This window comes from Dendropsophus ebraccatus, chromosome 9 (assembly GCF_027789765.1).
Source record: "Dendropsophus ebraccatus isolate aDenEbr1 chromosome 9, aDenEbr1.pat, whole genome shotgun sequence".
Classification (NCBI taxonomy): domain Eukaryota; kingdom Metazoa; phylum Chordata; class Amphibia; order Anura; family Hylidae; genus Dendropsophus; species Dendropsophus ebraccatus.
The window spans coordinates 53,300,188-53,327,848 of record NC_091462.1 but is presented as its reverse complement, the minus strand read 5'-3'; the positions used below and the strand labels follow the sequence as shown (position 1 = coordinate 53,327,848).

General features: G+C 41.6%; 1 protein-coding gene across 1 annotated transcript in view; it reads right to left on the bottom strand.

Moving 5' to 3' along the window:
- The window catches only part of BMPR2 (bone morphogenetic protein receptor type 2), a 118,926-nt gene that overhangs the window by 35,246 nt on the left and 56,019 nt on the right, over window positions 1–27,661 (bottom strand). Inside the window, exons 4-8 of the mRNA XM_069983304.1 lie at window positions 13,128–13,238; window positions 10,315–10,406; window positions 9,215–9,445; window positions 4,179–4,293; window positions 3,639–3,799 (exon numbers count right to left, since the gene is read on the bottom strand). Of these exons, the coding sequence (XP_069839405.1) occupies window positions 3,639–3,799; window positions 4,179–4,293; window positions 9,215–9,445; window positions 10,315–10,406; window positions 13,128–13,238 (710 nt within the window). The remainder of the gene's footprint in view (window positions 1–3,638; window positions 3,800–4,178; window positions 4,294–9,214; window positions 9,446–10,314; window positions 10,407–13,127; window positions 13,239–27,661) is intronic.

Below are 27,661 nucleotides of genomic sequence, written 5' to 3'. Positions count from 1 at the left end.
TCAGTCAGTATCAGTCAGTGTGTATCAGTAAGGGCCCTATTCCACCGGACGATTATCGTTTGCATAATCGTTAACGATTAACGATCTTAAACAACCGCTATTGCCAAAGACCTGAAAACGTTCACTCATTTCCATAAAACGATAATCGTTACTTATGATCGTAATTGCGATCGTTTCTTCTTCGCTATTTATTCGCTATAGCGTTCGTATCTATTGCGAACGACCAAATGATGTCTTATGGCCCTATTCCACGGAACGATTATCGTTCGTTTTCGGACGATATCGACCGCTACGGACGATAATCGTTCCGTGGAATAGAGTGCAACGATCAGCCGACATCGTTCATGTCGGCTGATCGTTGCAGTCGCTTGTTTTTCAACATGTTGAAAAACAAGCGACTGATATAGCAACGATCTGGTGCCGTCGCTCCGTTGAATAGGAGCGTCGGCAGCAGACGCTGCTATATCCTATGGGCTGCCCGGACGATCAGCGATCCTCCGAGCAGCCCCCCCCGCACTCACCCACTCGCTGCCGACGCGATGAATAGCGGCGGCAGCGAGCGGGGAACGAGGAGCAAACGAGCGCTGACAGTGCTCGTTTGCTCCTCTTAACGACCCGTGGAATACGGGCTTTATTTAATGCGAACGATTTGCAAACGTTTTGCGAACGAGCAACAATAAAAATAGGTCCAGGTCTTATAAAGCGATCAACGATTTCTTGTTCGGTCGTTAATCGTTAACTGCATTTCAACCGAACGATTATCATTTAGATTCGAACAATTTAACAATAATCTGAACGATAATTGTCCGGTGGAATAGGGCCCTAAGTGTCAGTCAGTCAGTGTCTGTCAGTCAGTCAGTGTCTGTGTCATTTAGTCAGTCAGCGTCAGTCAGTGTCTGTGTGAATAATGTGTGTTTGTGTATGCTAATGGTGTCTCAAGTGATTGTGCATAGTGTGTGGATGATGGGTCCATAGTGGATGGGTGAGGGGCCACTTCATTCATGGGGGGGGGCAATACTCCTTTACTCTTGCGACTGATGGGGGTCCCAGAAGTAAGACCCCACCAAATAACCTGTTATAATAATAAGAGTAAAGACAAATAAATAATAATTTCTTACTTAAATAAGCAGTAATAGGAAATGTGATCACACACATAATTTTTAGCTGTCATTACCAATAGATGGCTGCCTTCTAGCGCTAAAATGATGGCAGTCATTTTAACACTGTGGGAACATAGCCTAAAACTGCTTTTATGGAAAGCAGCCTCAAGGTAGTAAAAGTAAGCATTTCAGTCAGAGTGTTGGTAATGCTGTGGTTTTTGTTACTGTTAAAAGTCTGGATAACATATTTAATAGAACCTATTTAGCGGAAGTGTCGTGCTTGCAAGAAAAGAGAGGACATGAAGGCCTCACTTATATGAGGGATTTTAGGTACAGGCCCGCTTCTGCCATGAGGCAGACTGAGGCTTCTGCCTCAGGCGGCAGCTCCTGTCATCCTGCAGGGGGCGGCAGAATCTTCTCTGCCACTGTCATTTTAGTAAAGTTTTACTTCACTGAAATGACAGCAGCCCCGGCCCCCTAACATTGCTCAGTCCCTGTCCGGCCCCATACAGTGTCGGACTTGTCCTGTACTGTAAGCAGGCACTCACAGGCTCGAGACCCCTCCCCCAGCCAAGATAAAAACCCCAGTCTGATCTTTACCTGTCTGCTGTATGGCTCTGTTGTCACTTGGCCTGGGAGAGGGGCCTTAGCCCTGTGCCGGCTTACAGTATAGGGGAAGAGAGCAGTGGATAGAGGAGTCCCGTTGTGTGAGTAGGGGGAGGGGGGTGCTTTCTCCTCCTGTCACTGTCAGGCCTGTGTCCCAGTGTAGGTGGAGGAGAAGGAGATGAGGTTACCCTGCTGCTGCTAAACTTTGTGCTGGGAAGTCTGTATGTGTGAGGCAGCTTTAGGGTTAATCTTCACAAGAGGTGCTTCCCTGTGGTGGAGGACCTATGACCTGTGCATGGCCTGTGTGCCTCCTCCTACCTCTTCAACCTCCCTGGGCAGCCTCCAGGACCTTCTGTCTCCCTCCATGTCTACCCCTGGCTTTTGAGTAAGAAAACTTGTGCTCACTGTCTGTCTGTATTAATATCTCTATCACCTCTTTTATTTTATCTATCTATCTATCTATCTATCTATCTATCTATCTCCTATCTATCTATCTATCTATCTATCTATCTATCTATCTATCTCCTATCTATCTATCTATCTATCTATCTATCTATCTATCTATCTCCTATCTATCTATCTATCTATCTATCTATCTCCTATCTATCTATCTCCTATCTATCTATCTATCTATCTATCTATCTATCTATCTATCTATCTATCTCCTATCTATCTATCTCCTATCTATCTATCTCCTATCTATCTATCTCCTATCTATCTATCTATCTATCTATCTATCTATCTATCTATCTATCTATCTATCTATCTATCTATCTCCTATCTATCTATCTATCTATCTATCTATCTATCTCCTATCTATCATCTATCTATCTATCATCTATCTATCTATCTATCTATCTATCTATCTATCTATCTATCTATCTCCTATCTATCTATCTATCTATCTATCTATCTATCTATCTATCTATCTATCTATCTATCTATCGCCCCCAGTGTACATATATATCCACACATGTTACTATTTACCACCCCCTCCACTAATATACTACAATATGCATCCACATGTGCTGCAATATATACTCTGTACACTACACTGCCCTATACCACACTATACTGTTAAATAGTGTGGAGTGGCAAGCTGCCATGCTGTGCAGACTAGTTAGTAGTGAAGCGCACAGCTTGTCTGGATTCAGCCCTCAGCCTCTCTGTGCTGGAACTTGTAGTACAACAATTTCAGCTTAAATATTGTACCTGGTATAAAGTAAGAGTCTTATGAGGTTCTGCAGCAGCTGAGGTGTGTTATGAGGTCCAGCCTAACATCATAATACACATTGAAAAAATAGTAAGTTTACTGATAGCTGCGGTATTCACATGGGAATAGTTGATAAACAATTGATTCTAGGATTTGGGGGGGGGGGGGGGGCGCCATTTAAATTTTTGCCTCAGGCAGCACAAAAGCTAGAATCGGCCCTGTTTAGGTAGCATAATAATTAGAGAAACAAATATGTTCCGACCACTTTGTGCTGTATTAGAGGAGGCTACTTGCAGAGAGAGCTTCTATACCACCCGCTATGGGTATGCTCATCCAGTCTGGTGAGACACATGCAGAGACTTTTTCTTGCAGAGAAACATCCAGAAGATGCTGCAGTGTGTGCAGGTAGTAAGCATTCTCTGCAAGTATATTTCCTCAAGATCAGCTTTTTAATTTATAACGCATTGCGGTACATGTATCCTATACCTGCAATTGTCCACTCATTCTATCTAATGGACATTACATTTAGTATTACATACAGCATGGTGTTAGATATAGCTTAGAGCTGTCAGTTTGGGTCATGAGACCCACTGTCAGGCCAGGAATTATGTCCATAATACTGATGCAAAAATACACATGGAATATGCTCCTATGTGGGGAGCCTTAGAACTTGACACAAAAAGGCCTTCTTCTAGTATCTCTTTCTTCAGAAACCTCACCTCACTGATGGCTGCATTATCTTCATCTCCTGGCCTCACCAGCCTGTTTCCTGTCAGACGCATGGACAAGCCAAAGTCACTGATAACACAGGAGCCATCACTTTTCACCAGAACATTACGGCTGTTGAGGTCACGGTGAGAAATAGCAGGTTTGTAGTGATCTGTTTAGAAAGAGAATACAAACACGTCATGACAGGGCTGATTTGTGCTTCCATGTGCCATCTATGGCTTTAGGGAAGGCTTCCCACGATCATATGAACAAAGCAATATTTATTCATTGTATAATAATGTTCCTTATATAGTGACAAAGAAAAATGTGTGACCTAGAACTTTATGCCATCAAAACAGATTCTTATTGATCCACTATTTATCAATCCCTTATTTCCAATAAATGTGAGATATTTCTTCTTCCTACCATGCTAGTATACAAGGCTGGCATTCAAGTATTCACATGAAATATACAGACTAATATGATTATTACTTATCCGAGTCTGACTTTTTTGTTTTGTTTCTCTGTTGCAAGCAAAAATCAGTACTTACCTCCTCGTAATAGCTCTGTATGCAGATATGCCAACCCCCTGGTTACCGAATGTGCCAGCCGACAAGAGCTGAGCCAGTCATTAGTGTGAACACTTAAATACTTGCACAGAGATCCCTGCGGACAAAGGAAAGTAAACATTGTATCTGTAGCTTATATTATGGCAGGAAAGCATATTATACAGTTATGTGCTAAATAATGAAACACTGAATACTGAAACTACTTCCAAAAAGGACCTGGGGGTATTGGTGGACAGTAAACTCAACTTTAGTGATCAGTGCCAGGCAGCAGCTGCCAAGGCTAATAAAATAATGGGATGCATCAAAAGAGGTATAGATGCTTAAAGGAGAAGTCCGGCCAAAATATTTTTTTTTATATGTTATTACTTATAGAAAGTTATACAATTTTCTAATGTACATTAATTATGGGAAATGCTCATATACTGCTATTTCCCTTAATTTAGTGTATCAGGAAGTGTTAGAATTCTCTCAGAACCAGTGACGTTACGACGAAGGGTGTAATTCCTATGGAGTGTCCAGCAAGGGGCGCTCTCTATATAGAAGTCAATGAGTACCATTGACTTCTATATATAGTGCGCCCCTGCTGGACACTCCATAGGAATTACAGTGTATGTGAATGTAATGTTATGCACTGTACTTTTGGGGACTTCATGAATACATTTATGGAATACTTTGGGGAGCAAGTGTCCTTGCTCCCCAAAGTATCCCATAAATGTATTCAATGAATACTTTTTCAGGGCACCGAGCAGGGAGGGACAGAGGTGCCCTCTACCTCCCTGCTCGGTGCTGGGAACATATACAAAGTACTACTCCCCCATTATCTGCAGATAATGGAGGAGTAGTACCTGTGCTATCCCTATTACCGCCCGCTCCGCCGCCGCTCACACGGGCTGCTTTTCATGCCCCCCGCTGCTCCCCCTCCTCCTCCCGGCTTCAAACTTACTATCGCGCCGCTGACTCCCCGCCGCCCGCACCGCTCCTCACTATCCGGCCGGCCGCTGACTCCCGCACGCCCGCCCGTTCGCACGCCCTGTTCCTCACACTATCTGGCCTCCGCTCTCTGCTCTTGCATGCCGGCCGTGTCAGCCCGCCCCCACCCCGGCCGGGAGCATGGCGCTTCCTGGTGTCCCCGGCCGGGGTGGGGGCGGGCTGACGCGGCCGGCATGCAAGAGCAGAGAGCGGAGGCCAGATAGTGTGAGGAACGGGGCGTGCGAGCGGGCGTGCGGGAGTCAGCGGCCGGCCGGATAGTGAGAAGCGGCGCGGGCAGCGGGGAGTCAGCGGTGCGATAGTAAGTTTGAAGCGGCGGGGGGCATGAAAAGCAGCCCCTGTGTGAGCGGCGGCGGCGGAGCGGGCGGTGATAGGGATAGCACAGGTACTACTCCCCCATTATCTGCAGATAATGGGGGAGTAGTACTTTGTATATGTTCCCAGCACCGAGCAGGGAGGGGGGAGGTAGATGGCACCTCTCTCCCTCCCTGCTCGGTGCCCAGCAAATGTATTCATTGAATACATTTATGGGATGCTTTGGGGAGCAAGGACACTTGCTCCCCAAAGTATTCCATAAATGTATTCATGAAGTCCCCAAAAGTACAGTGCATAACATTACATTACATACACTGTAATTCCTATGGAGTGTCCAGCAGGGGCGCACTATATATAGAAGTCAATGGTACTCATTGACTTCTATATAGAGAGCGCCCCCTGCTGGACACTCCATAGGAATTACACCCTTCGTCGTGACGTCACTGGTTCTGAGAGAATTCTAACACTTCCTGATACACTAAATTAAGGGAAATAGCAGTATATGAGCATTTCCCATAATTAATGTACATTAGAAAATTGTATAACTTTCCATAAGTAATAACATATCAAAAAATAATTTTGCCCGGACTTCTCCTTTAAGATGAGAACATGGTTTTGCCTCTTTATAAATCACTGGTCAGACCACATATGGAATACTGTGTACAGTTTAGGGCACCTGTATATAAGAAGGACACAGTTGAATTAGAGTGGAGGCAGAGGAGGGCGACCAGCAACTAGGCATGTAGCCATAACAAAGTGGCATCCTCTACATATAGAGGAAAGAAGGTTTCACAATCATCACAGACTTAACTGTAAGAGCAGTCAGAATATGGAACTCTGCCACATGATGTTGTCATGGCTGATTCATTAAGTTTAAGGCTGGGTTCACACTAGGTATATTTCAGTCAGTATTGTGGTCCTCATATTGCAACCAAAACCAGGAGTGGATTGAGAACACAGAAAGGATCTGTTCACACAATGTTGATATTGAGTGGATGGCCGCCATTTAATGGCAAATATTTGCTATTATTTTAAAACAACGGCTGTTATATTGAAATAATGGCCGTTATTTACTGTTATATGGTGGCCATCCACTCAATTTCAACGTTGTGTGGACAGAGCCTTTCTGTGTTTTTAATCCACTCCTGGTTTTGGTTGCAATATGAGGGCCACAATACTGACTGAAATATACATAGTGTGAACCCAGCCTAAGGAAGCCCTGGAAGCTTTACTTAAAAACTATAATATTACAAGGTATGGGGACTAAATAACATGTGATAGGACGTCGATCCAGGGATTAATTCTGATTGCCATATTGGAGTCGGGAAGTTTTTTTTCTCGCTGCGATGGGGCAATTGGCATCTGCTTTATGAGTGCTTCTGCCTTCCAGTGGCTCAACACAGTAAAGTTATAGATTTGACTTAGTGGACTCTTGTCCTTTATTCAACCTTATTAACCATGTAACTATGCAATCCATGTCCGAATTCGTGGCAGGTCACAATGCATGTCTGCCTTGTATTTCTGCCATGGATAAATCTGTAGTGTTGAAGAAAACCGCTATGTTTTCTAATCCTGGACAACCCCTTTAACAACCAGCTCTGAAGGTTAAAAGGTAACTAACCAAAAGGGAAAAAAAATTATCTGTCTTAATATGTTCCAAAACAAAATGGAACAGACATTTTTTTGCAAATTTTTGTGAAATGAGCTAAACTCAGCAGCAGACTGGCACCAGTATATAAACAGAGCTCATGCCAAATGGACTTGTTCTCCGTGCTTTCCCTCTTATCTATTCAATGCCTTTTAAAAGTCTATGTACTAAGTAGTATTGTGTACTCAGGAACAGGCAAGATTTCTTTGGCTGTCAAAAACATAGAACCACCTTATTGTTGGTGGGGTGGTTTACACTATTTGTAAATGGTAAACAAGAGCCTCATTATTTTTATGGAGATTTATTTTGGCAGTTGGGGGGGGGGGGGCTGCTTTTAGTGATTTTCATATCTGTATTGGGTCTGTATCTTGTCATTGCGGTGAAATGTTTAATTTCTCTGTGTTTTTGTGTGTTTGCAATTTCAGCCATAGCTACGTGCTCCTGCCTAGTTTGAATGGTGTTCAAGGAGAGCTGACCAAATTTGTCTTTTTTCTGTGTTCCAGATGGGGGAGTGGCTGCCTCTACTTGGTCGCACACTTCACCCATCCCACCTTTTGCCAGTATTAGATGGATCCTGCATGCCCAGAGCATAGGCTTATTACATGCCATGGAGAGGCTAGTACAGTGTAGGTCCATCCCGGCATGAGGCCACCTTATTGTTGGTAAGCTGTTGCATTTCTTAGTGTTTTTGTGTGTTTGCAATTTCAGCCATAGCAACGTGCTTCTGCCTAGTGTGAATAGTGTTCTAGGAGAGCTGACCAAATTTGTATTTTTTTCTGTGTCAAAAACATAAACCTGCAGTAAGGGGCTGGCAATCCTTAAAGCAGGTCACCAATAAAATGCCAACATCTGGAAAATACATAGCGTATGCATATCATATGTGGTGCTTTTTAAGTGGGCATGCCTTGATGCTAAAAATACAAGGGCCCAAACATTCTTGTCAGAAAGAGGTGCTTCTGTATGTATGATCACTTTCCAATTAAATGAATAGGAGACAATAAAATAACTGGTCCAGATTTACTAATGTTAACTAATTAAAAAAGGCCAAATTAAAAAAGGCCAAAATTTATCAGTCTGGTCTTGGTCTTGTCTTGTCTTGTCTGCCACCCGTCTGAGACAAAAAAAAACAGACACATCTAATGGTGCGTTTACACAGGCAGATTTATCTGACAGATTTTTGAAGCCAAAGCCAGGAACAGACCATAAACAGGGAACGGATCATAAAGGAAAGACTGAGATTTCTCCTTTTTTCAAATCCATTCCTGGTTTTGGCTTCCAAAATCTGTCAGATAAATCTGCCTGTGTAAACACACCATAAGGCAGAGTGATAAATCTGGGCCGCAGTATTGAAATGCCCCTGATTTATCACAGTATCTCAGGCCAAATGATAAATCTGACACCAGTGGCGTAGCTACCATTAAGGCTAATCATGCAACTGCTTTGGGACCTGTGAACTAAGGGGGCTCATGGTGCATTGGAATGCAGGAGCTGGCTTAGGCTCTGGTGTAGTGTGAATGAGACAGTAGTTCCGGTGCAGTCTGCAGAGTTGCAGCGTGCAATGTACATTCCTGTGCAGCATCCTTAATCACTAAGCAGAAGAATGTACACTGCATGCACCTGAGACCATCATACTGTTCACACCAAATCAGAGGTACGATATAAGCTAAAAGAGTTTTTTACCCTCCTCACCTACCTGGATCCCCTATAGCTGACATTTAGAGTGCATCCAGTCATTGCTCCTCAGTGTTGCTCCCCTTTTGTGCTTATGTGAACACAACAGGAAGTGCCTGCAGTGGTGACTTGCCTCAGCTTATGTTTGGCTAATCGGGCATTTGCTGTAGGGTTGACACGTCAGAGGAAGCAGGGACCAGTCACCGATAGAATGGCAGTATGTTGTTTTTTTTTATACCAAGAATACATTATAAAACATTCTGTATCATAAAAGATTAAGTTATCAGCCATCCTATATAACAGTATTAAGCATTGCTCATTTTAAAATCTACTGCACTGCTCATATTACACAGCTATATAAAAATAGAGCAAGTGATGAAGACTAAACAAGACTTACATTTGCGTAGTACTCCATTACAAGAAGGTATTCCAGACGCCCATCTGAAGTCACTCTCTCATCAGCCACAATGAAATGGGCTATGTTATCATGTTCCAGCAAAGGAGTGCGGTAAATACTCCTTTCATTGATGAAGTTCTGACGGTTGTTAAAGGAGAAGACTTTCACTGCCACAGGACGCTCATCTAATGATCCTTTGTACACCGAGCCATATCGGCCACGGCCAATGAGCTAGAAGGAGATTAAAGAGAAATAAATGTTATGGCTTTTATTGCTAATTGTCTGGTGATGTCATTGTCTAGTAATCCATTAAAAATATATGCATATTTATATAGTTATTTTGTCTCCATGATGCACACGTATAGTTTCTACACTGTAGACTGTTATTTTGATTAAAGTAAGCAACCCAAATGTTAAAAAATAACATTAAAAAATGCATTCACCCCTCTGATCCTGCAGAGATCCAGCGCAGAGGCTGTGGCGGACACCATGGTCTCTGACTGACTTATGAACAATGCAGCCAATCCTTGTCCTTGACCATGGTGCCAGTAGAATGGCCACCAAATGGCTGCATTAGTTTGCTCATTTGTCAGCTGACTGCTGGTCCTTTTATGTTATTGGGAATGGGCATTCCTAGGTATGCTCATTCACCTGAAGATTGGTGTAAGATGACCTTAAACATGGCCCACACCTGTCTATGTGAAGTGCTGCTCCTGTGGGGAATACCATTTGGATTCAACTTCCCACTTTTTCCTTTGAGAAATTTTAATTTGCATCCCAGAAATAGGAGTAATGTCAACAATATGTTTTTCCATAAAAAAGAAAACATACTTGCGAAGAAAATGATCATTTGGGTGTCCTGAGTTTTTATCAATGGAGAAGCTGAAAGGGCTACAGAAAATAATCTAGATACTCTTGGTCCAAACCTCCAATGGTCTATGGTGTTAGGGCTATGGAAGCTATGTCGGCGTCATGACTTCTACAATGACCATAAATTTACTGATCCAATAAAAGTTGTAGAAAGGGCAATATATATATATATATATATATATATATATATATATATATTTATATATATACAGTATATATTTTTTTTTTACCTCTAATAACTTCAGGTTGTCTAGGTCCAGGGATGGCTCTGAGGTCGCAGCTTCCATCATATTCATACTGTGGAGACCTTGTTTACGATTTTCTAGGGAAATGATTTAATAAACAGATGTTTGTGAAAAGTTCCATATGACATTTTTGATCTTTCTCAGGTGCAGTTATTAGCAATGTGTCTTAGCCAAGCCATTGATATGTAGCTGATCAGCCGGAGCTCAACCCTGGCTACAGATCAATGCATACATTTATCACCAACATTCCATTTTAACTATCATAGCAAGCAACAATGTAAATTGACCAAACATGAATGATGTCCAGAAAACCGCATTCTGAAATTTTCAGTGTTTGGGCAGCTTAAATGGGTCGCCCAGTTCTGAAAACTTTGAAAGAGTCAGAAGAAATGTCCTAGACATATGACAAATGCTAGACAAATGCTAGACAAATGCACGAGACATAAAAGTTAGAAAATGGCTCTTGCATAGAGATGTTTCCTCTGCACAAGTCTCCATGCTGTAACGATCAATGAGGTCTGATCCTTGGGGGACTAGCATTTTTTGTTCTGCAAAATCTACTGGTTTACAGTCTTACAGGATTTATGTAGAGGCACATTGCCTTTACATAAACCCTTATGTGCACTGGAGACTCACCATGTGCCTCACTTATTCGCAGTGAAATCTACGCCAGTCCGGAGTAGGCATAGGTTTCAATGGCATTTTTTCTCAAAAAAATGTTAAATGGGGCGCACTCAGAGGTCACGTCCCCACTGTATGTGGCAGCGCCCACTGATCCACCCTGTCCATAAGCGTAGTTACCATAGAGGCAGGGTAGGCAGCTGCTATGGGGCCCCTGCAGGAGGGGGGCCCGGGGATGCACAGGGAAGATAAGAGCCAACTTCTGCTTAACCCCTCATATACTGCTGTGTGTAAGTGACCCAAAGTTCATTTACATGCTGCAACATTAAAATGGGTTAATAAGCAGAAGACCAGGCGATCTCTGCTTTACTGGTCTAATAACCCTCTTTTCTCTTAAAGCCCTGCAGACATCAGGGGTTATCAATGCACCAGCCATCTCCTTCTCTTTTGCTTTTAACCCTTTTTGTGCTGCAGCATGTAGGTGAGGTTTATGTCACTTACACACTTCTGTACATAAGGGGTTAAGCAGAAGGTAGTCTGCTCCTGCCCCTATGTATTTAACCATAAGGCTTCTAATGGGCCCGAATAGAAGACTTTATTGTTTGGCCACATCACCGAGTATATATAGTGTGCTTTTTGTTGTGCGGGGGGTGGGCCTGTATAGTTTTTTTGCTATGGGGCCCCATGAATCCTAGCTACGCCCCTGACCCTGTCCCTCCCTCTCTGGGGCAGAGGGCTGAGATGCAAACATTTGTGAATATATTTATTCTCACTTGGGCCCTCTGCCCTCTAAGCCATATCATAACACACACACATATATATATATATATATATATATATATATATATATATATATATATATATGCTACATGTTTTGGAAGAGGAATCTGCTTGTGCTGTCAGAAGATGTTTTGGGAACATACTTGTTACGTACATTCAAGACCATTCCAATACAACACTGTTTTAGACATAACAATATAAAATATTTATTTGTAGATAAACATGTGACCTTGACAAAGAAAAGATCTGTGTAAATAATGTAATATAAACACAAGTGTTGGATGTAGCTCTTTAGCTGAAGTCTTTGCTTAGTTTTCCTTTTAAGAAGCTAAATTTGTCCTTCTTCATTTTAATTTCCCTTTTTTTATTTTTACATAATTAAAGTTCAATTAGTATTTTTTTTCTCAAATTATTGAATTTTCAGAGCAGACCAGTACTAAACATTTCATCCCAGAGTTTGGTATTTAGGTAGTGATAGAAAATGATTTTTTTTCTGGGATCTCTTTATCCATCTGCATGAACGGATTTTTTGCTTTAAAAATCCCTTTATTTTGGAGGACATTTCACTACCCACATATTATTTTATTTGTTGAATGAACAAGACAAGGTTTTTCTCTGGACACATGTAGATATCTCCACTAAGGCTGGGTTCACACTACGGTTTTACAATTTGTTTTTTTTCATCTATTTTTTAAAAAAAAATCAGATGGAAAAGCGGATTGTGTGCATCCGTTTTGATCCTTTTTTCATTGACTTCTAAAAAAAAAAATGGATCAAAATGGACATGGACACTATGTTTTTGTGTCCATTAAAAAAACTGATCCGTTTTTTTTTTTATAATGGAAGTCAATGGAAAAACGGATGCACACAATTGCATCCGTTTTTTACAAAAACAGATGACAAAAACCAGATTGGAAAAACGTAGTGTGAACCCAGAGTAAGATCCCCAAACACACTAAAGAGAAGTTGTCCAAAGCTGCCAATTTTGACAGGACTGTACATCTGTCTAATGTTTATGGGAGCCCTTGGCTATTCATCGACACAGGATGTCAGGGCAGACAAGGACCAGGCATGTTGAATTTCAACTGCCTGATCCTTTTCTTTTTATTAGGGAGATTAGTGGCTAGAGGAGTCTGGCAGCATCTCAACCACCCTAGCTCCCACACCCCTGTGTGTATGTGTATTGGACAAATGGGAGAGCTTTTAACCGAATGAACATTTAGCCAACAGGTTTTAAACATGCATACATCTACACACCATATAATGTTAGGAGATGGTAATAGAGCAGAGAAAATTTAAGACAATTACTATTATTAATTTACTTATTATATCCGCACACACACAAACAGTGAACCATACCCTTGGTCAATTAGAGGAAAATATTAGGTCTTACATACCTCCAAAGATTCTGTATGTAAAGAAGAAGACGGCAATGAGGACGGCCAGGACTGATACAGAAGCCAGAGCAATGATCACTGTCATCTCACGATGCTCCCAACCTGGGCGAGCTAAAAAGAGAAAAGCATTACAGTTATTACAATGAAACCTCAAGCTCATTGCTTGTATAGTGTGTTGCATTTCGATGGTGTAGAAATATCATAAATGTATCCATTTCTTTTGGATGCAGTCACTGTTTTCTATACATTTAGAAAATGCTCTGCAGATATTCTAAATATCACAGAATGATAGAAGTAAAAAAGGAAGCATGTATAAAGTAATAACTGCTAGCATTGGGTTATACAGTATATAGATACTATCTATCTGGTTACTTTGTAATATGTTTTTTTTCACTATCTTGTAGCAATCAGGTACCTTTTTTTTTTTTCTGTGGTCCTTTCTTTGAAACGCTGCCAGGTTCCTGTGCTCGGTGCCACTCTTTTCCCAAGCACCAGCCAGCTCCTGGAGCCCTGGGGGCAGGCATGTCGTTTCCCAGTGTAGCGATATTCCCTCCTCTCTGTGACATGGCTCCATTAATTCTAATTGAGAAGCAGGGGGTTCATCACACTGGGGGGAGGGCCAGTGCTTGGGAAAAGACCGGTGCCGAGCATGGGAACCAGGCATTGTTTCAAAAAAAGGATTGTGCCACTGGCATCCCCATGCCGGCAGCAATCGATTGGGGTAAAAAAAGCAGTGATGTACCTGATGGTCTATTTGCTTTAACCTGGTGCTTTAACCTGAGTTGCATTTACAGTTCTGTTGCTTGCTATTAGACATGATCATCTGAAAAGACCTATTCCCAAGAGCTAAACTCCTATAATGTACAGCTAAATGCCGCACTGCATTTAGGGATGTTATGACTGTAGACATAAGTCAGAAATATTCACCCATTAAGCAGAAGACTGCAGTATTGCCTTCAGGCTCTACAATTATTTCTGAAGGTATTTTTTTTGGATGGTAAAAAAATGGCGACTGTGAAGGCAGGTCAAAAACTAATGAAAACATGCCATATAACACGTGATAAAGCCGCAAACTACTGTTATAGACCATAAGCAAACTTATTCAGGAAACAGCACTAGGAGGGATATAAGTGTTATATCACCATTATTCCTTTAAGGAATGCAGGTATTAGAATGAAGACTGTAAGCCAGAGTGACCTGACCAGGGAGTGACTATTTCTGTTATGAGAGGTGCATATTACAGCAGCAAAATGTTCAAAGACAAAGTGTTTCTGGCTCCAGACTGTTCGGCTTTTCCTCATACCAGGAATCCCAAATAATAACACAAAGGAAACAGCCAGGAAGGAAATCTGTTAATGAGGATCTTTGTGCGCAATTATCTAATGATCTGGCATTGAAAAATAACACTATGACGTTAGCATCTGAATATCTGCTGGTACAAGAGTGAGAACTCTAATGTAAATCACCAAAAATGATAGGTCCTTGACTCAAGTTACTAATGTATCAACTACGTGCAGCTATTTCTGCTTCTTGTATGTGGGTTTATATGGTCACACGTTTACAACATTTTTAGATAGGCTGTTGTGTGTGTACATGAGGAGTTGCACTATTTCTATCTATTACATAACTTGTATATGGAATTTTTATCAGTCACCCCGCTACAAGCTTTTATTTGTCCATGGGTTTATATGCTCTCCTCTCTAGTTCTATAGCACACCCTCAGAAGTGGCAGCAGCATGGAGTGCATTATACAGCAGTACTAAGCAGTGTAAATTGTGAATCACACACTGGGGTGAGACATAATATTTATTACAAGCTGATTCATATTCTTCATAAATACTGCATTTGTTCTGAAATGCATATTCTTTAGTGTATAAATGTATTTTTTTTAATATAGTATTTTTTCCAGTTCAGATTATTCTTTCCAGCTCAAAGAAACTTTAAAGTAAAACATATTTTCTCATTACCAATTGTCTCTTCTTAGAGAAAACTATAGATTGAAAACTATATATTTTATGCCTAGAATAAGAGCGGATTATAGTAGGGAAGCTCCTGTGAATGAGCCATTACCCTACTACATCTAATAAATCTCCCTTTATGGAATTAGTAAATAATCTAGTATGAATTAAATCTTTCAGTAAAACTGCCCTCTGCTGGAGGGAATCTTGTATGACTGAACAGATTTACATCTTGGGGACGATGTTTACACAGTGATGCTTGCCCATATGGAGGTTTAGGCATGTGTCTCATCTCACTTCTATGGTGTGTATGCCACTGGCTACTGATGAATCACTAAACTTTAATAGAGCTGATGAGTCATTATGGCTGCATCTAGTGCAAAGAGATGTGATAGGTGGGGGTCTGGGTGCTGAGACTCCCACCAAGTGCTATTATTACTTATTTATAAAGCGTCCTTCATTCCAGAGTGCTATACAAGCGATAGGGGTTAAGAAGCAGGAACATTCCAAGGTCAAAAACACATTACATGAATGAGATAAATGGGGGACTGGCACATGCGGATAGAGGACCCTGCCCGTAAATGCTAAAAAAAGGACAGAAGTGTTGTATTAAACAATGTGCCCCTTCATTTATCTCCTCAGCTCAAAAAGCCGAGCATGTGTGTATGGATTCATAAGACATGATGACAAAGGAAGCAGTACAGCACTCAGCTTCTTCTGCTTCATTTTAAAGAATCTGTGGGAGTCTTGGCACCCAGACCCCCACTAATTCTTCTGACACAATTTGTAAAAAAAAAAAAAAAAGCTAGGTATCCTTCAGTCACTTATCCTTACACTTCCCTGTAACTTGCAGTGACATTGCGCCCTAAAATAAAGGCATCGCCCACAATACCACATCTAGCCTTGAACCATTGCAGCTAGCTAATGCTTGGAAACATTGTCCTTCAGCTGCTGCAAACACACAATACAAGGGAAAGAATGAATTTCATGAAATTGGTATATTAAGGTGTTTTATACTGTGACTCACTCCTCTCTTGTATAAGCAAATTCAGCCATTCAGAATACATAATGAGTCCTCCTGCGGGCATATCAAACAGACAATAACCGGTTTGGGATCAGGACAATCCCCACACATATTAAGGCAATGGTCTATATTCTGCATTATTAACATCTCCACCAGTCTACCTCCCACATGACCTGTATTCATTTCATTAACTCGTGGTAAAGTTTTTGACAGTATATAGAAAGGGATTAAAAATATTTGCATCTCTTTGTGTTCCATACTTGATCTGTATTTGTATTTGAATCATATTTTATCTTCTTTTTTTCTGTATTGCAAAATGTTGCTAAATTTTTTTTGAATGGAAGACAACCATCTGCATTTACTTTAAAGGGTACTCCTGTGATTTTTTTTTTCTTTTCAAATCAACAGGTTTCAGAAAGTTATATAGATTTGTAAATTACATATATTTTAAAATCTTGACTCTTCCAGTACTTAGCTGCGGTATGTCCTGCAGGAAATGGTGTAATCTTTGTAGTCTGACACAGTGCTCCCTGCTGACATCTTTGTCGGAGACAGGAACTGTCCAGAGCAGCAGAAAATCCCCATAGAAAACCTCCCCTGCTTTGGACAGAGGTGGCAGCAGAGAGCACTGTGTCAGACTGAAAAGTAAACACCACTTCCTGTATGACATACAGCAGCTGATAAGTACTGGAAGACTAGAGATTTTTAAATAGAAGCAAATTACAAATCTATATAACTTTCTAAACTAGTTGATTTGAGAGAAAAAGATCTTCGCCTGATTACCCCTTTAAAGCAGAGATAGGGAACTTGCGGCCCTCCTGCTGCTGCAAAACTACAATTTCCATCATGCGTGGACAACTAAAGCGAAAGCTTTAGCTGTCTAGGCATGATGGGAATTGTAGTTTTACAACAGCTGAAGGGCCAAAGGTTCCCTATTCCTGCCGTATAAAAATACAGGTGACATACTAATACCATTTTACCAATACATCCATGTTCCAGATTTGTATAACGTGTATACCAATGCACTTGTATGAATAAGATGTAACACCTAAGTGTACCTTTTAAGATGCCTTTTGTAGAATATACTATAGTTAAAAACTATATATGCTATAATAACTATATAGTAATTACCAACTACGGTCAGTGGCGTAGCTATTATGAAGGCAGGGAAGGCGACTGCTATGGGGCCCCTGCATGAAGGGGGCCCGAGGAAGCCTGCCCTGCCTTCATGGTAGGTACCCCGCTCCCCCAGGGGTCCAGAGAGGAAGAGGGACCCCCACTGCACTGTTCAGCCCCCTCACTGTAGTGCGGGTGTGCGGGCTGAACAGAGGACCAGGACCTGACAGACAGGACAGGAGAGGGATGAAGGACCTTTGGGTCACATGATCCAAAGGTCCTCAATACCTATGTGAAGATCAGCCCGGACTGCAGGAGGAGGAGGGGGAAGCCTGGGAGCTGTAAGTGCTGTGTATGTGTGTCAGTGAGTGTATATATGTATCTGTGGGTATATATGTATATGTCAGTGTGTGTATATATGTATCTGTGTGTATATTTATATGTCAGTATGTGTATGTATCTGTGGCTATATGTGTGTGTGTATGTAAGCAATGTCTGTAACACTGGTGTATATGTGTGTGTGTATGTATCTGTGGCTATATATTATATATATAGTCTGTAGCACTGGTGTATATGTGTGTGTTTGTGTATGTCAGTAGTGTCTCAAGTGATTGACAGGTTTGCTCCCAAAGATGTTCTGCAGCAGCTTCTATTAATGCTGGGCTCTAATAAAAGAACCCACCATTAATATCTGCTGCATTTTCTTTTATTTCTGGTTGAGTATTTATTATTACACTGAGATGATTTCCCTGTGTACAGTCTACTCATGGTGTATACATCAGCACTAGTGTAATCACATTACAGCGTATATATGTGTGTATGTCAGTGGCGTATCTGTGTGTGTATATGTGCAACATTGTCTGTGTTTGGCAGGGGGGGGGGGGGAGCGTACAGGATTCATGGGGCCCCATACAGTTTTTTGCTATGGGGCCCCATGAATCCTAGCTATGCCCCTGACTATGGTCAATATAGTTACCACGCTTTACAGTGCAACATGATACCAGAAAAATTATACTTAATGTGCCACTGTCACTTCAAAAAACATTTGATCCACTGCTAGAATGAGCTGGGAGAAGTGCTTGGCTGAGCGCTTCTCTCCCTGCCTCAGTACATTCCCCATCTCTCTTAAAATATAGTCAGTTATAGACATTTTGGGAAAACAAAAAGGAACGAATCTCCAGTACAAAAAGTTCTGGTATGGCTTTTAATGTCATATGTACAGTGATAACAGTAAAAATATGTGCAGGTCAGTGAATACATGGCTATCTAATTGTATACTGATCTGGAATAGCTCTAAGCAAGAATATTTCCAACCAGGATTTCCAACTGCTAGGACATACTACACGGATTTAAAAACATGTCACTGTCCCTTTAAGTTATTTTTGGCACGCTACGTGGGACTGCCCTTTAAATAGAACTGAGAGCGGATTTTATTCCGGATGCAGACATGGAGTCCACTTTGTCTGGACGGGTCCCAACACCACAGCCCTTCTTTGGAATGAAGGGAGGGCTGCAATTGTCTGATTCCTACAGCCAGCACAGGATGGACTTCTATGAAAGATTGGCATGAGGCACTTTCTTTTAGGCTGCATGTAAATGACAAGAATTCATAGCTTGGAAGCTTAAGTGGGAGGCCAGACATTATAACTGGGTAAGCTGCATTTCTGTTGCTGTGCTTCCACCATGAAAGGATCCATTATGCTTCAAAATGATGTCAAACAATAGAGGAAATGTTTACATCCAGAGTGACATTTCTGGCACAGGGAAGGAACAGTAGATTATGTGAATCTCTATCACCGGTGTACATTATATAAGGGAAAATAATTTCCTCTTCAATGAGAAAACTGTCTCAGCAGGGGAACTATCAGCAGGTTAGATGAAACTAATCTGCTGATATGTCCCTACTGCACAGGAGACACTGAGGAGGAAGGCATGTCTCTTACCGTCCTCCTTGGCACCATTCTGGTGCAGTCTTGTTCCCTATGGTCCGGTGAGACCGTTAGGAGCACTGAGGCACTGTTATAAGTACTGCCTGCCCCCATAGCACTGATTCAGCCTGCTCCATTTGTTATCTTTTTTTTCTTTTTTTCTTACATAATTCATTAAAAACTCATAGGCAAACCACAATATAGCATAAAACACAAGTTATAGCAAATAATGCATCAGTATATACATATATAAAAATTATCCGTGCGATGTATCCCTTCCCAGCTCCACCCACTGTCTTCAGACTTTCTGTTTACCAACCATAACTATATTCCGTACTCCTCAACTATTCCCCAAGTGCCGTAGACACCTGCTCTGTACTTCGCACCCATATAGCTCCCAGAAGGTGTGTATTAATTATCCAGTCAAAACCTCAAGTGGGTTTGTAAAGATTATGTATATATATATATATATATATATATATATATATATATATATATATATTCGTTATCATTAGACACGGACGGCCAGCCATTGGTCAATTGACACTATCGGCGCAGTCATTGCTACTAACCGGTGCCCCAGTTCTCCTAACAGTCTCACCCGACCGCGGGGAACACTACTAACTGCACCTGAACAGCACCGAGGAGGAAGATAAGAGACATACCTTCCTCCTCAGCGTCTTCTTGTGCAGTAGGGACATATCAGCAGGTTGGATTCGTCTAACCTGCTGATAGTTCCCCTTAAAGAAAGACAATGAGACAATGGGGGAGATAAATCAAACATGGTGTAAAGTAGAACTGGCTCAGTTGCCCCTAGCAACCAATCAGATTTCACTTTTCATTTTCAAAAGAGTCTGTGAGGAATGAAATGTGGAATCTGATTGGTTGCTAGGGGCAACTGAGCCAGTTCCACTTTACACCATGTTTGATAAAACTCCCCAAATGAGATTACCCTTACAACTTGTGCTAAATTCTCCATATATTTGTATGTGATTCCGATTCCGATGCTACAACCATCACCAGAAGACACTAGTAGTTTTACAAAGATTATGTTTCCTGCTTCCTAGGGCAACATGTGTCGAACACCAACAAAACGCATCCAAGTCTTGCAACTAAAATATCTGTGTGACTTGCTGTCGTGTGACTTTGTGATATGTCTGTTAGGGTGCGTTCTCACGTATAGGATCTGCAGCAGATTTGATGGCGCATATTTGAGGCTGTGTTCAGTCGTTGAGCTACAATCTACAGCATCAAATCTGCTACTGATCCTGTACGTGTGAACGCACCCTTAAAACAGATTACAGAGAAGTCACGTGTGATCTACACTGAGGTCACCGGTGGGAAAGAGGCATACATACTGCAACCAACACTCCATAAGATGGGGTTTTGTGACTGTTGTGTCGCAGTCACGATATGTGGTGTCCCAGTGAATCTGAGTGTTAATAATATGCAGAAGACTCTGTACCATACAGAAGAGCACGTTCTGCTTCCCTTCCCCTATTCTCGCTATGAGATTGCACAATTGAGTTTTCAGGGGAGTAAAAATGATTCAGTCTATCTATCTCCATTATTATTTAGATTCCAGGAGTGGCAGCAGTACAGAAGTCCCACAAAGCAAGATATCAATACATTATTCATTCCGTCCTGACGTTTACTGTCCTGGTCATATTGATGATCTCACGTTTGTTTCCTGGACACTTCCAGAAAATGATGCTGTAGACAGTACTCACCTCCCATGTCTGTTCATTTAAAGGGGACTTGTCATCACATTTTCAGCCCCTAAACTACATGGTGGTTTTAGGATTTTAAACATGCCAATATCCAAAATGTCCCTTACAACATAAAGGTAACCAGACCCTGTCAGTTGTGGCCGCCTCTGGCTCATGCATCATGTGCACAGATGAAGCTAAGACATTAGGGACATTTCAGACAGTGACACCCTTACAAACCTGTTACCATGTTATGAGGTAAAAATATGATGGCAAGTCCCCTTTAAGTCAGAATGAACCTTCTTAGTCCTATAAAAATACCTCAGGCTGATCTTTTCTACCCAGACATGATAACAGACGCCCTTTCCTGACGTGTCTCATATTTGTGGTTTTCCTGACCTTGTGGCTTGACAAGTCTGTGAACACAGCAAACCGGATTATTCCTCAGTGCTCAGCACATTGACTTTGAAATGAATAGTGGTGTCCAATTTCTGCAGTGACTCTAAATATCGTTTTACGCTCACAAGCTGATTCATAGTAAACCAACATTCACACTACTATGTGGAGACAGGCATAGCAGAGCCAGTCTGGTCATTTGGCACAAACCGTCATCAATTCACAATGAGTTATAAGTAACAAGTTAAGCTCTGCTACATAATTTGTTGAGAATAAAATTGGCATCTTTTGAGTTAAAAAAAAAAAGTAGCATAGGAAAAAAAAAACAGTGTTTGCCTTGTTCTGGATGATTTCCAGTGTCGTCTGTCTGTTTCCATAGACTGTGGTTTTCAAATAAATTCCTGAGCTTTGTGTTTAAAAGAAAACCCTCTTTCATCTGTCATCGCTCCTATCGGAGGGGAGACTTCATGCAGATGAGAAATATAAATGTGTTGCAGCAGACCGTGGCGAGGGAAGGATGGATTTAGTTTTTTGCAACGCACAGAAACCAGATTTTTAAAAAGCAAATACTTGCTGCAAATAAAGGAAACAGTTTCTTCAAGGAACTATATAAATAATAAAACTTGGTTTCCGCTGGTCTACAGGAGGCGGATCAAGCACATTGTTTGACTGCATTTAAAGGGGTATTCCAGACAAAACTAAATGTTTTCCAAACAGTAAGTGGCAGGAATACAGATTTGTCAATTTCTTCTATTAAAAAACTTAAAGGGGTTGTCCAGGCATAGAAAAACATAGCCACCTTCTTCCAGAAACAGCAACACTCTTGCCCTTAGTCTGGGTGGGGTTTTGTAGCTCAGTTTCAATAAAGTAAATGGAGCTGAACTGCAATACCATACACAACTTTCTAATCCTGGATAACCCCTTTTTACGGTATGTTCACACTATGGAATAGGTGAGGAATTTCAATTCATTGGGCAAATTGCACTTGAGAAATTCCATTGAATAAATGGGACAGGAATTCCGCTTGAAATTCCTCGCTGATTCCATGTTGTGAACATACCCTAAAGCCTTCCAGTACTTATCAGCTGCTGTATGCCCAGGAGGAAGTCATGTAGTGTTTCCAGGGAGACAAGGGGCTCCCTGCCACCACCTCTCTCCATGTCAGTAACTGCCCAGAGCAAGAGATGCAACTATGAGGATTTGCTACTGCTCCGGACAGTTCCTAACATGAAAAGAGGTGGCAGCAGTAAGCACCCTGTCTGACTGGAAAGAATTACATGACTTCCTCTAGGCATTCAGCAGGTGAAGACTTGAGGTTTGTTATTTTTAAAAAATAGAAGTCATTTACAAAATCTATGTAACTTTATGTCACTTGTTGATTTAAAAAAAACAACAGTTTTTTTTCCTCAGGGATACCCCTTTAAAACTACAGATGCACCACTTTGATAATTTTATTCCATTACACTTCCTCTCAGCTGGGCAAAGCCGTTTCACATCAAGACAGATCTTTAGATCATTCAGATTCTTCTGAAAGCAATTGCAACTGCTTTAGTAGTTTTAGTAGTAGTGCAAGGTACTACAGCACATATGTTCACAAGCACAATTAGACTTGCAGCCTCGGTAATCATTGAAGAGGTGCAGTACAGCCTCTTCAAACAGTTGATTAGCAGGAATTTGACCTCCACTAATCTAATATTGATTGCCTATACTAATGCTGCATTTACACAGAGCGATAATTCGCTCAATCGTACGATTTATGGTTTCCAAGTAACAATTTCTTTTTAGAACGATCAGCGTTTAGACAGAATGATATATCGTACGGAAATATCGTTTTGCAAGCCTATCTCGCACATAGGTTAAATCGGTGAACGACTGTTTACACGGAACAATATGATAATTTTTTGCGAACGACCAATGACGATTTGAGAACATGTTCAATGATCAAAATGAACGATTTCTCACTCATCGCTTGATCGTTCGCTGCGTTTTCACGTACGATTATCGTTTGAATTCGATCGTTATCTGACAAATTCGCACGAAAATCGTTCCGTGTAAACGCAGCATAAGCATAGAACATCAGTTTTTAAAACTTTAACAACCCTATTAAAATGGTATTCCTGTATTCTAAAGATTTTCAGATGTTTATGGGGGGGGGGGGTTAAAAATAAAGCACCTACTAAGGTCCCCTACAGCTTCCATTTCAATGACTTCTGGTCCCCCAGAACATCTGGGACAACTACTATTGTTTGGTTTTTATTCTTTCTTAATTTATTGCTGCCATTATTAAGATAATAATTAAAAAAAAAAAAAGAAAAAAAAAATGTTCACTACATCTGGTGCTCACTTCATTTCTGGTGCAGATTACACTACATCTGTTTATTGTGTCTACAAAACTTCATCAGGTTACTCATTGCTGAATTTCATGTTGTGATTTATACAACACATACGTTGTATGTGAATCAATGGAATCCCAGCTGGAGCATATTCTGTGTCCATACGCGGCCGCACAAGAGACTTAAATGTCAGTTTTCTGCAGCCGCAGAGAACCTGTCAGTTCACACAATGGGCACAGTGAGCATCCATTGTGTGCAGCGGTGAATTCTAATGCAGGCGCACATGGGTGAAGATCATCAACTGTAAGCTCCCCCTTGTGGTGGCTGCAGGCAGTCAGTAAATTTTATTTTAATCTGTGCCTGTGCAGAAAGTTTTGAGCTCTGTGTCAGGCAAACCCCAACACTGCTTGAAAAAGGCTGACATATGCCGAAACGTTGCGCACTGGTGTGATATTAAACCACCCACTTCTTTTGGATCTGCTGTCTCCTGCTTCATTTTTTAGGCAACCCTCAACAGTTATAAAGATATAATAAGCAAATCAACTACACAGAAGAACTAAACTAAAAACACGATGATAAAAATTCCGCTGTTTGTCTCTGCGCACTCCCACTTCACTCTCCGCCTGTGTCATAGACTCCATTCTATAAACCCGTTTGTTCTTCGAGCGGACGGCGGAATGTGCCTGACCATAGAATGGAGTCTATGGCACAGGCAGAGAGTGAAGGGGGACCAAGCGGGGACGAGTGGCAGAAAATACATTTTCTGTGGGTGACTATCTGTAACTTGCCTCGAAACTTGCACAGAATTTTTTCAGCCACCTGTAGGTTTTGAAAATCCTCATGCATTGAACTGTAATTGATTTTCAATGTAAAACCTGCACCTAAAATGTGCAACAAATCCACCAGGTTGGAGTGAGGCCTATTTTACTACCCATCTCTCACTTCTATTGTGTCCACCTCATGCACCTTTTGGCCATGTTCACACCACATGAAACACCGGCCGTTCTGTGACCAGAGTGTATCACAGAACTGACGGTTTTAGTGATAATCTTTATTTGTGCTGAATTGGGATGCGGGCGCATCCATTTGTGCCTCTCCATTGTGTGCGCAGCACTCTCCATTGTGTGACCTGTCAGGCTTGTGCGGCCTCTATTCAATGAATAACGGCCGCACAAAACTGACATGTTAGTTTTTGCGCAGCCGCTAGCGGTCCTGGCCGTAGTGTATACTATGGGGGAGATTTATGTAAGGGTGTAAATATACACCTGGTGTAAACTGCCCAAAGCAACCAATCGCAGCTCCTCTTATATTTTAACAGAGCTGAGTTTACACCAGGTGTATATTTACACCCTTTAATAAATCTCCCCTATGTGTATACACTACAGCTGTGATTCCAAAGACAGCAGCACAATGTAAGTTTTCTATTAATCACGGCTGTTGTTGCAAATTGGCCGTAAGGAAGGAAATGTAAGGAAACTTACGTTGTGTGAACATGGCCTTATTCTATATTTATTCTGTAGCATAAAGAAGGTAGAAAATGAGTATGTCATCAGACGGAGGTATCGGGCCCCAAGCCAAGTCTGAATCAGGGCCTCCCAGACGTAAAGAATAACATGAGACGCATATACGTTGACTAAGGAAGTCTGGAGTCTTTTGGTTGTAGCTGTATGAGGTCACCTTACTGAGAAAGCATAGTTCAATGTTTTAGATGGATTACCTGAACCATGTGCTACATCTACAACCTCACATAGATACTACGCATCATTTTCCTTCTGTTTATAGTGCGTATGTTGCTAAATAAACGTTACATATGTGTATGTATATTTCCATTCCTTTAGTCTAAACATTATTTTACAGTGCTTTAGGTTGTACCTGCTGTGTCTGTACTCGTACACCAGTATTAAATAAAGCCCTGTCCCCAGTTAGGGTCCTATTATTTGGGCCGACTATGGCCTGATCGTTTTAGTATAAGAGCGCCGTTCTGCTAGATCGGCGCTTGTTTACTGGACCTATTAGATGGCCCGATAATCGGGCAGTAAGGGCTACATGGACATCATTAGCAATGATTATGCAGTCCTTGACCAAACACCTGATAACTTACCCCTCCCCACCCCTGTCTTTCTCTCCTGTGCTCCACAGCTTCCCCATCCTGGCGATAGCAGCGTCTGAGCGGCCTGAGCTGCTCAGACGCTGCAGCCGCTGGGACCAGGAAGCCGTGGAGCACAGCAGACAAGACCGGGAGCGGGGAGAGGTAAGGTATCAGGTGTTTGGGCGATTGACAGCATCGCTATTACGATTTTAGGCCCAAACCTAAACCAACGATCAGCCGATGATTGTTTCATCGGCTGACATTGTCTTTATTACACAGAGCAATAATCGGTCAAATCGCCCAATTTGTCCGATTATTGCTCCGTGTAATAGGGCCCTTTATCCCGACGGATTTACTAAGAGGTGCTAACCTCATAGTAAAGCCAGCATTATGGGCATGGTTTATGCCTGTTTTGAGGCAAGTGGGATTTACTGCTCCCAAATCTACAGCAACAAATTACTAACATCCACAGTGGTTATTCAACTGTGGATTTTTCTTTAAAAAAGCTATGATTTCATTTCTGCAGAAAATCGACAGGAAACCTGCCACTTGTTGCCCCACCGACATCTGCAATACATTATGTATCCTAAGTAACGTATCTCCGATAGATTGTGAACATATAAATACAAATAGACTTGATAATAACTTTACTAGTCTGCATTCATCTGGACTAGATTACAGATCCAGGGAGGATCTAGCAGTTCACATGTATAATTACACCTTTACAATAATCTCATCCTATAGTGAAAAGGTTAAGGGTTTTTATCCCGCTATACAGACTACATTCATCATCACACAAAAATAACCAGCATAGACTATTTATAGCTTTGTAAATCCCTACAATGGTTTTCTGTGCTGCCCGCTGATTGCAGTTTTGGTTCAAAAAGAAAATGGCTAGTAATAATCCCAAAAACAGTTTGCACAAAAAATCTGTAATGTAACACAGGCCATGTAAACACTGTGCTCCGTGCATCTGTTCATCAAACGATCTGGTAGAGCGCCCAGCACATATGTCAAATGCAGTTATAGGTCAAACTATTGTTTTCAGTGTTCTCTGGCATCCATGGAGTAGTATGCTTTGGCACACCTTTTTTTCTGCATTGGAAAGGGCAACAGTATGCTCTTTTCTATACAGTGGGTCACTGCAAAAAGTTTACAGTGTGCTTTGCGGGCAATAGCTTTTGTATGCCAATATATGGCATCTCTTGTCATCCCCTTCCCCCCTATAAACATGTTTACTTGTCTAGGCTGACTATGCATGTGTTCTCAATAGAGAGGAAGGAGAAAGGGGCAGGCTACTCTGGAAGCCGCAAATCTCCCTTAGAACAAAGGAAATAACCAGTAAAAATCCAACAAGCCAGATACTTTATTTTCCTGACCCCTGCTGTTAAAGGAGAAGTCCAGGGATTTTTAAAATGCGGCAGGGGCATGGGGGGATTTCATAACAAGTACCAACTTACATCTCCCCGTACCCGGAGGGAGCAGTGGCACCAGCCATGGGACCTCTGCCGGGCTCCAGGATCTCCAGGGTGCAAACATCACAAATCGACTGATGGACGCTGCTTCAGTCACTGATTGGCTGAGCGGTCTGTCCATCAGCTGAATGGCCAGTCCTGAGGCAGGTCCCGCCGCTCATCGTGGGCACTGGGAGGAGTTGATACAGGAGAGAAAACCAGGGGTGGGGAGAGGTAAGGTATCAGGTGTTTTCAAATCCCCCCCCTGCCCTTGCCGACTGCCGCATTTTCAAATTCCCTGGACTTCTCCTTTAAGGGACAGCTGAGAGGGGAGACCCTTCATACTTATCAGGTGTTTGGCCAGACTTTTTTTAAAAACCAATTTGTATAATATTGCTCTTTACAAAAATAGACAATTTTGTACAGCTACAAAGAAACAACAGAAAAAAAGACAGTGTGAGCATAGCCTTACAGACCAGTAGCTAATCATGCAATGAAACATTATGGAGCAGCTTGTCTAAGAGTAT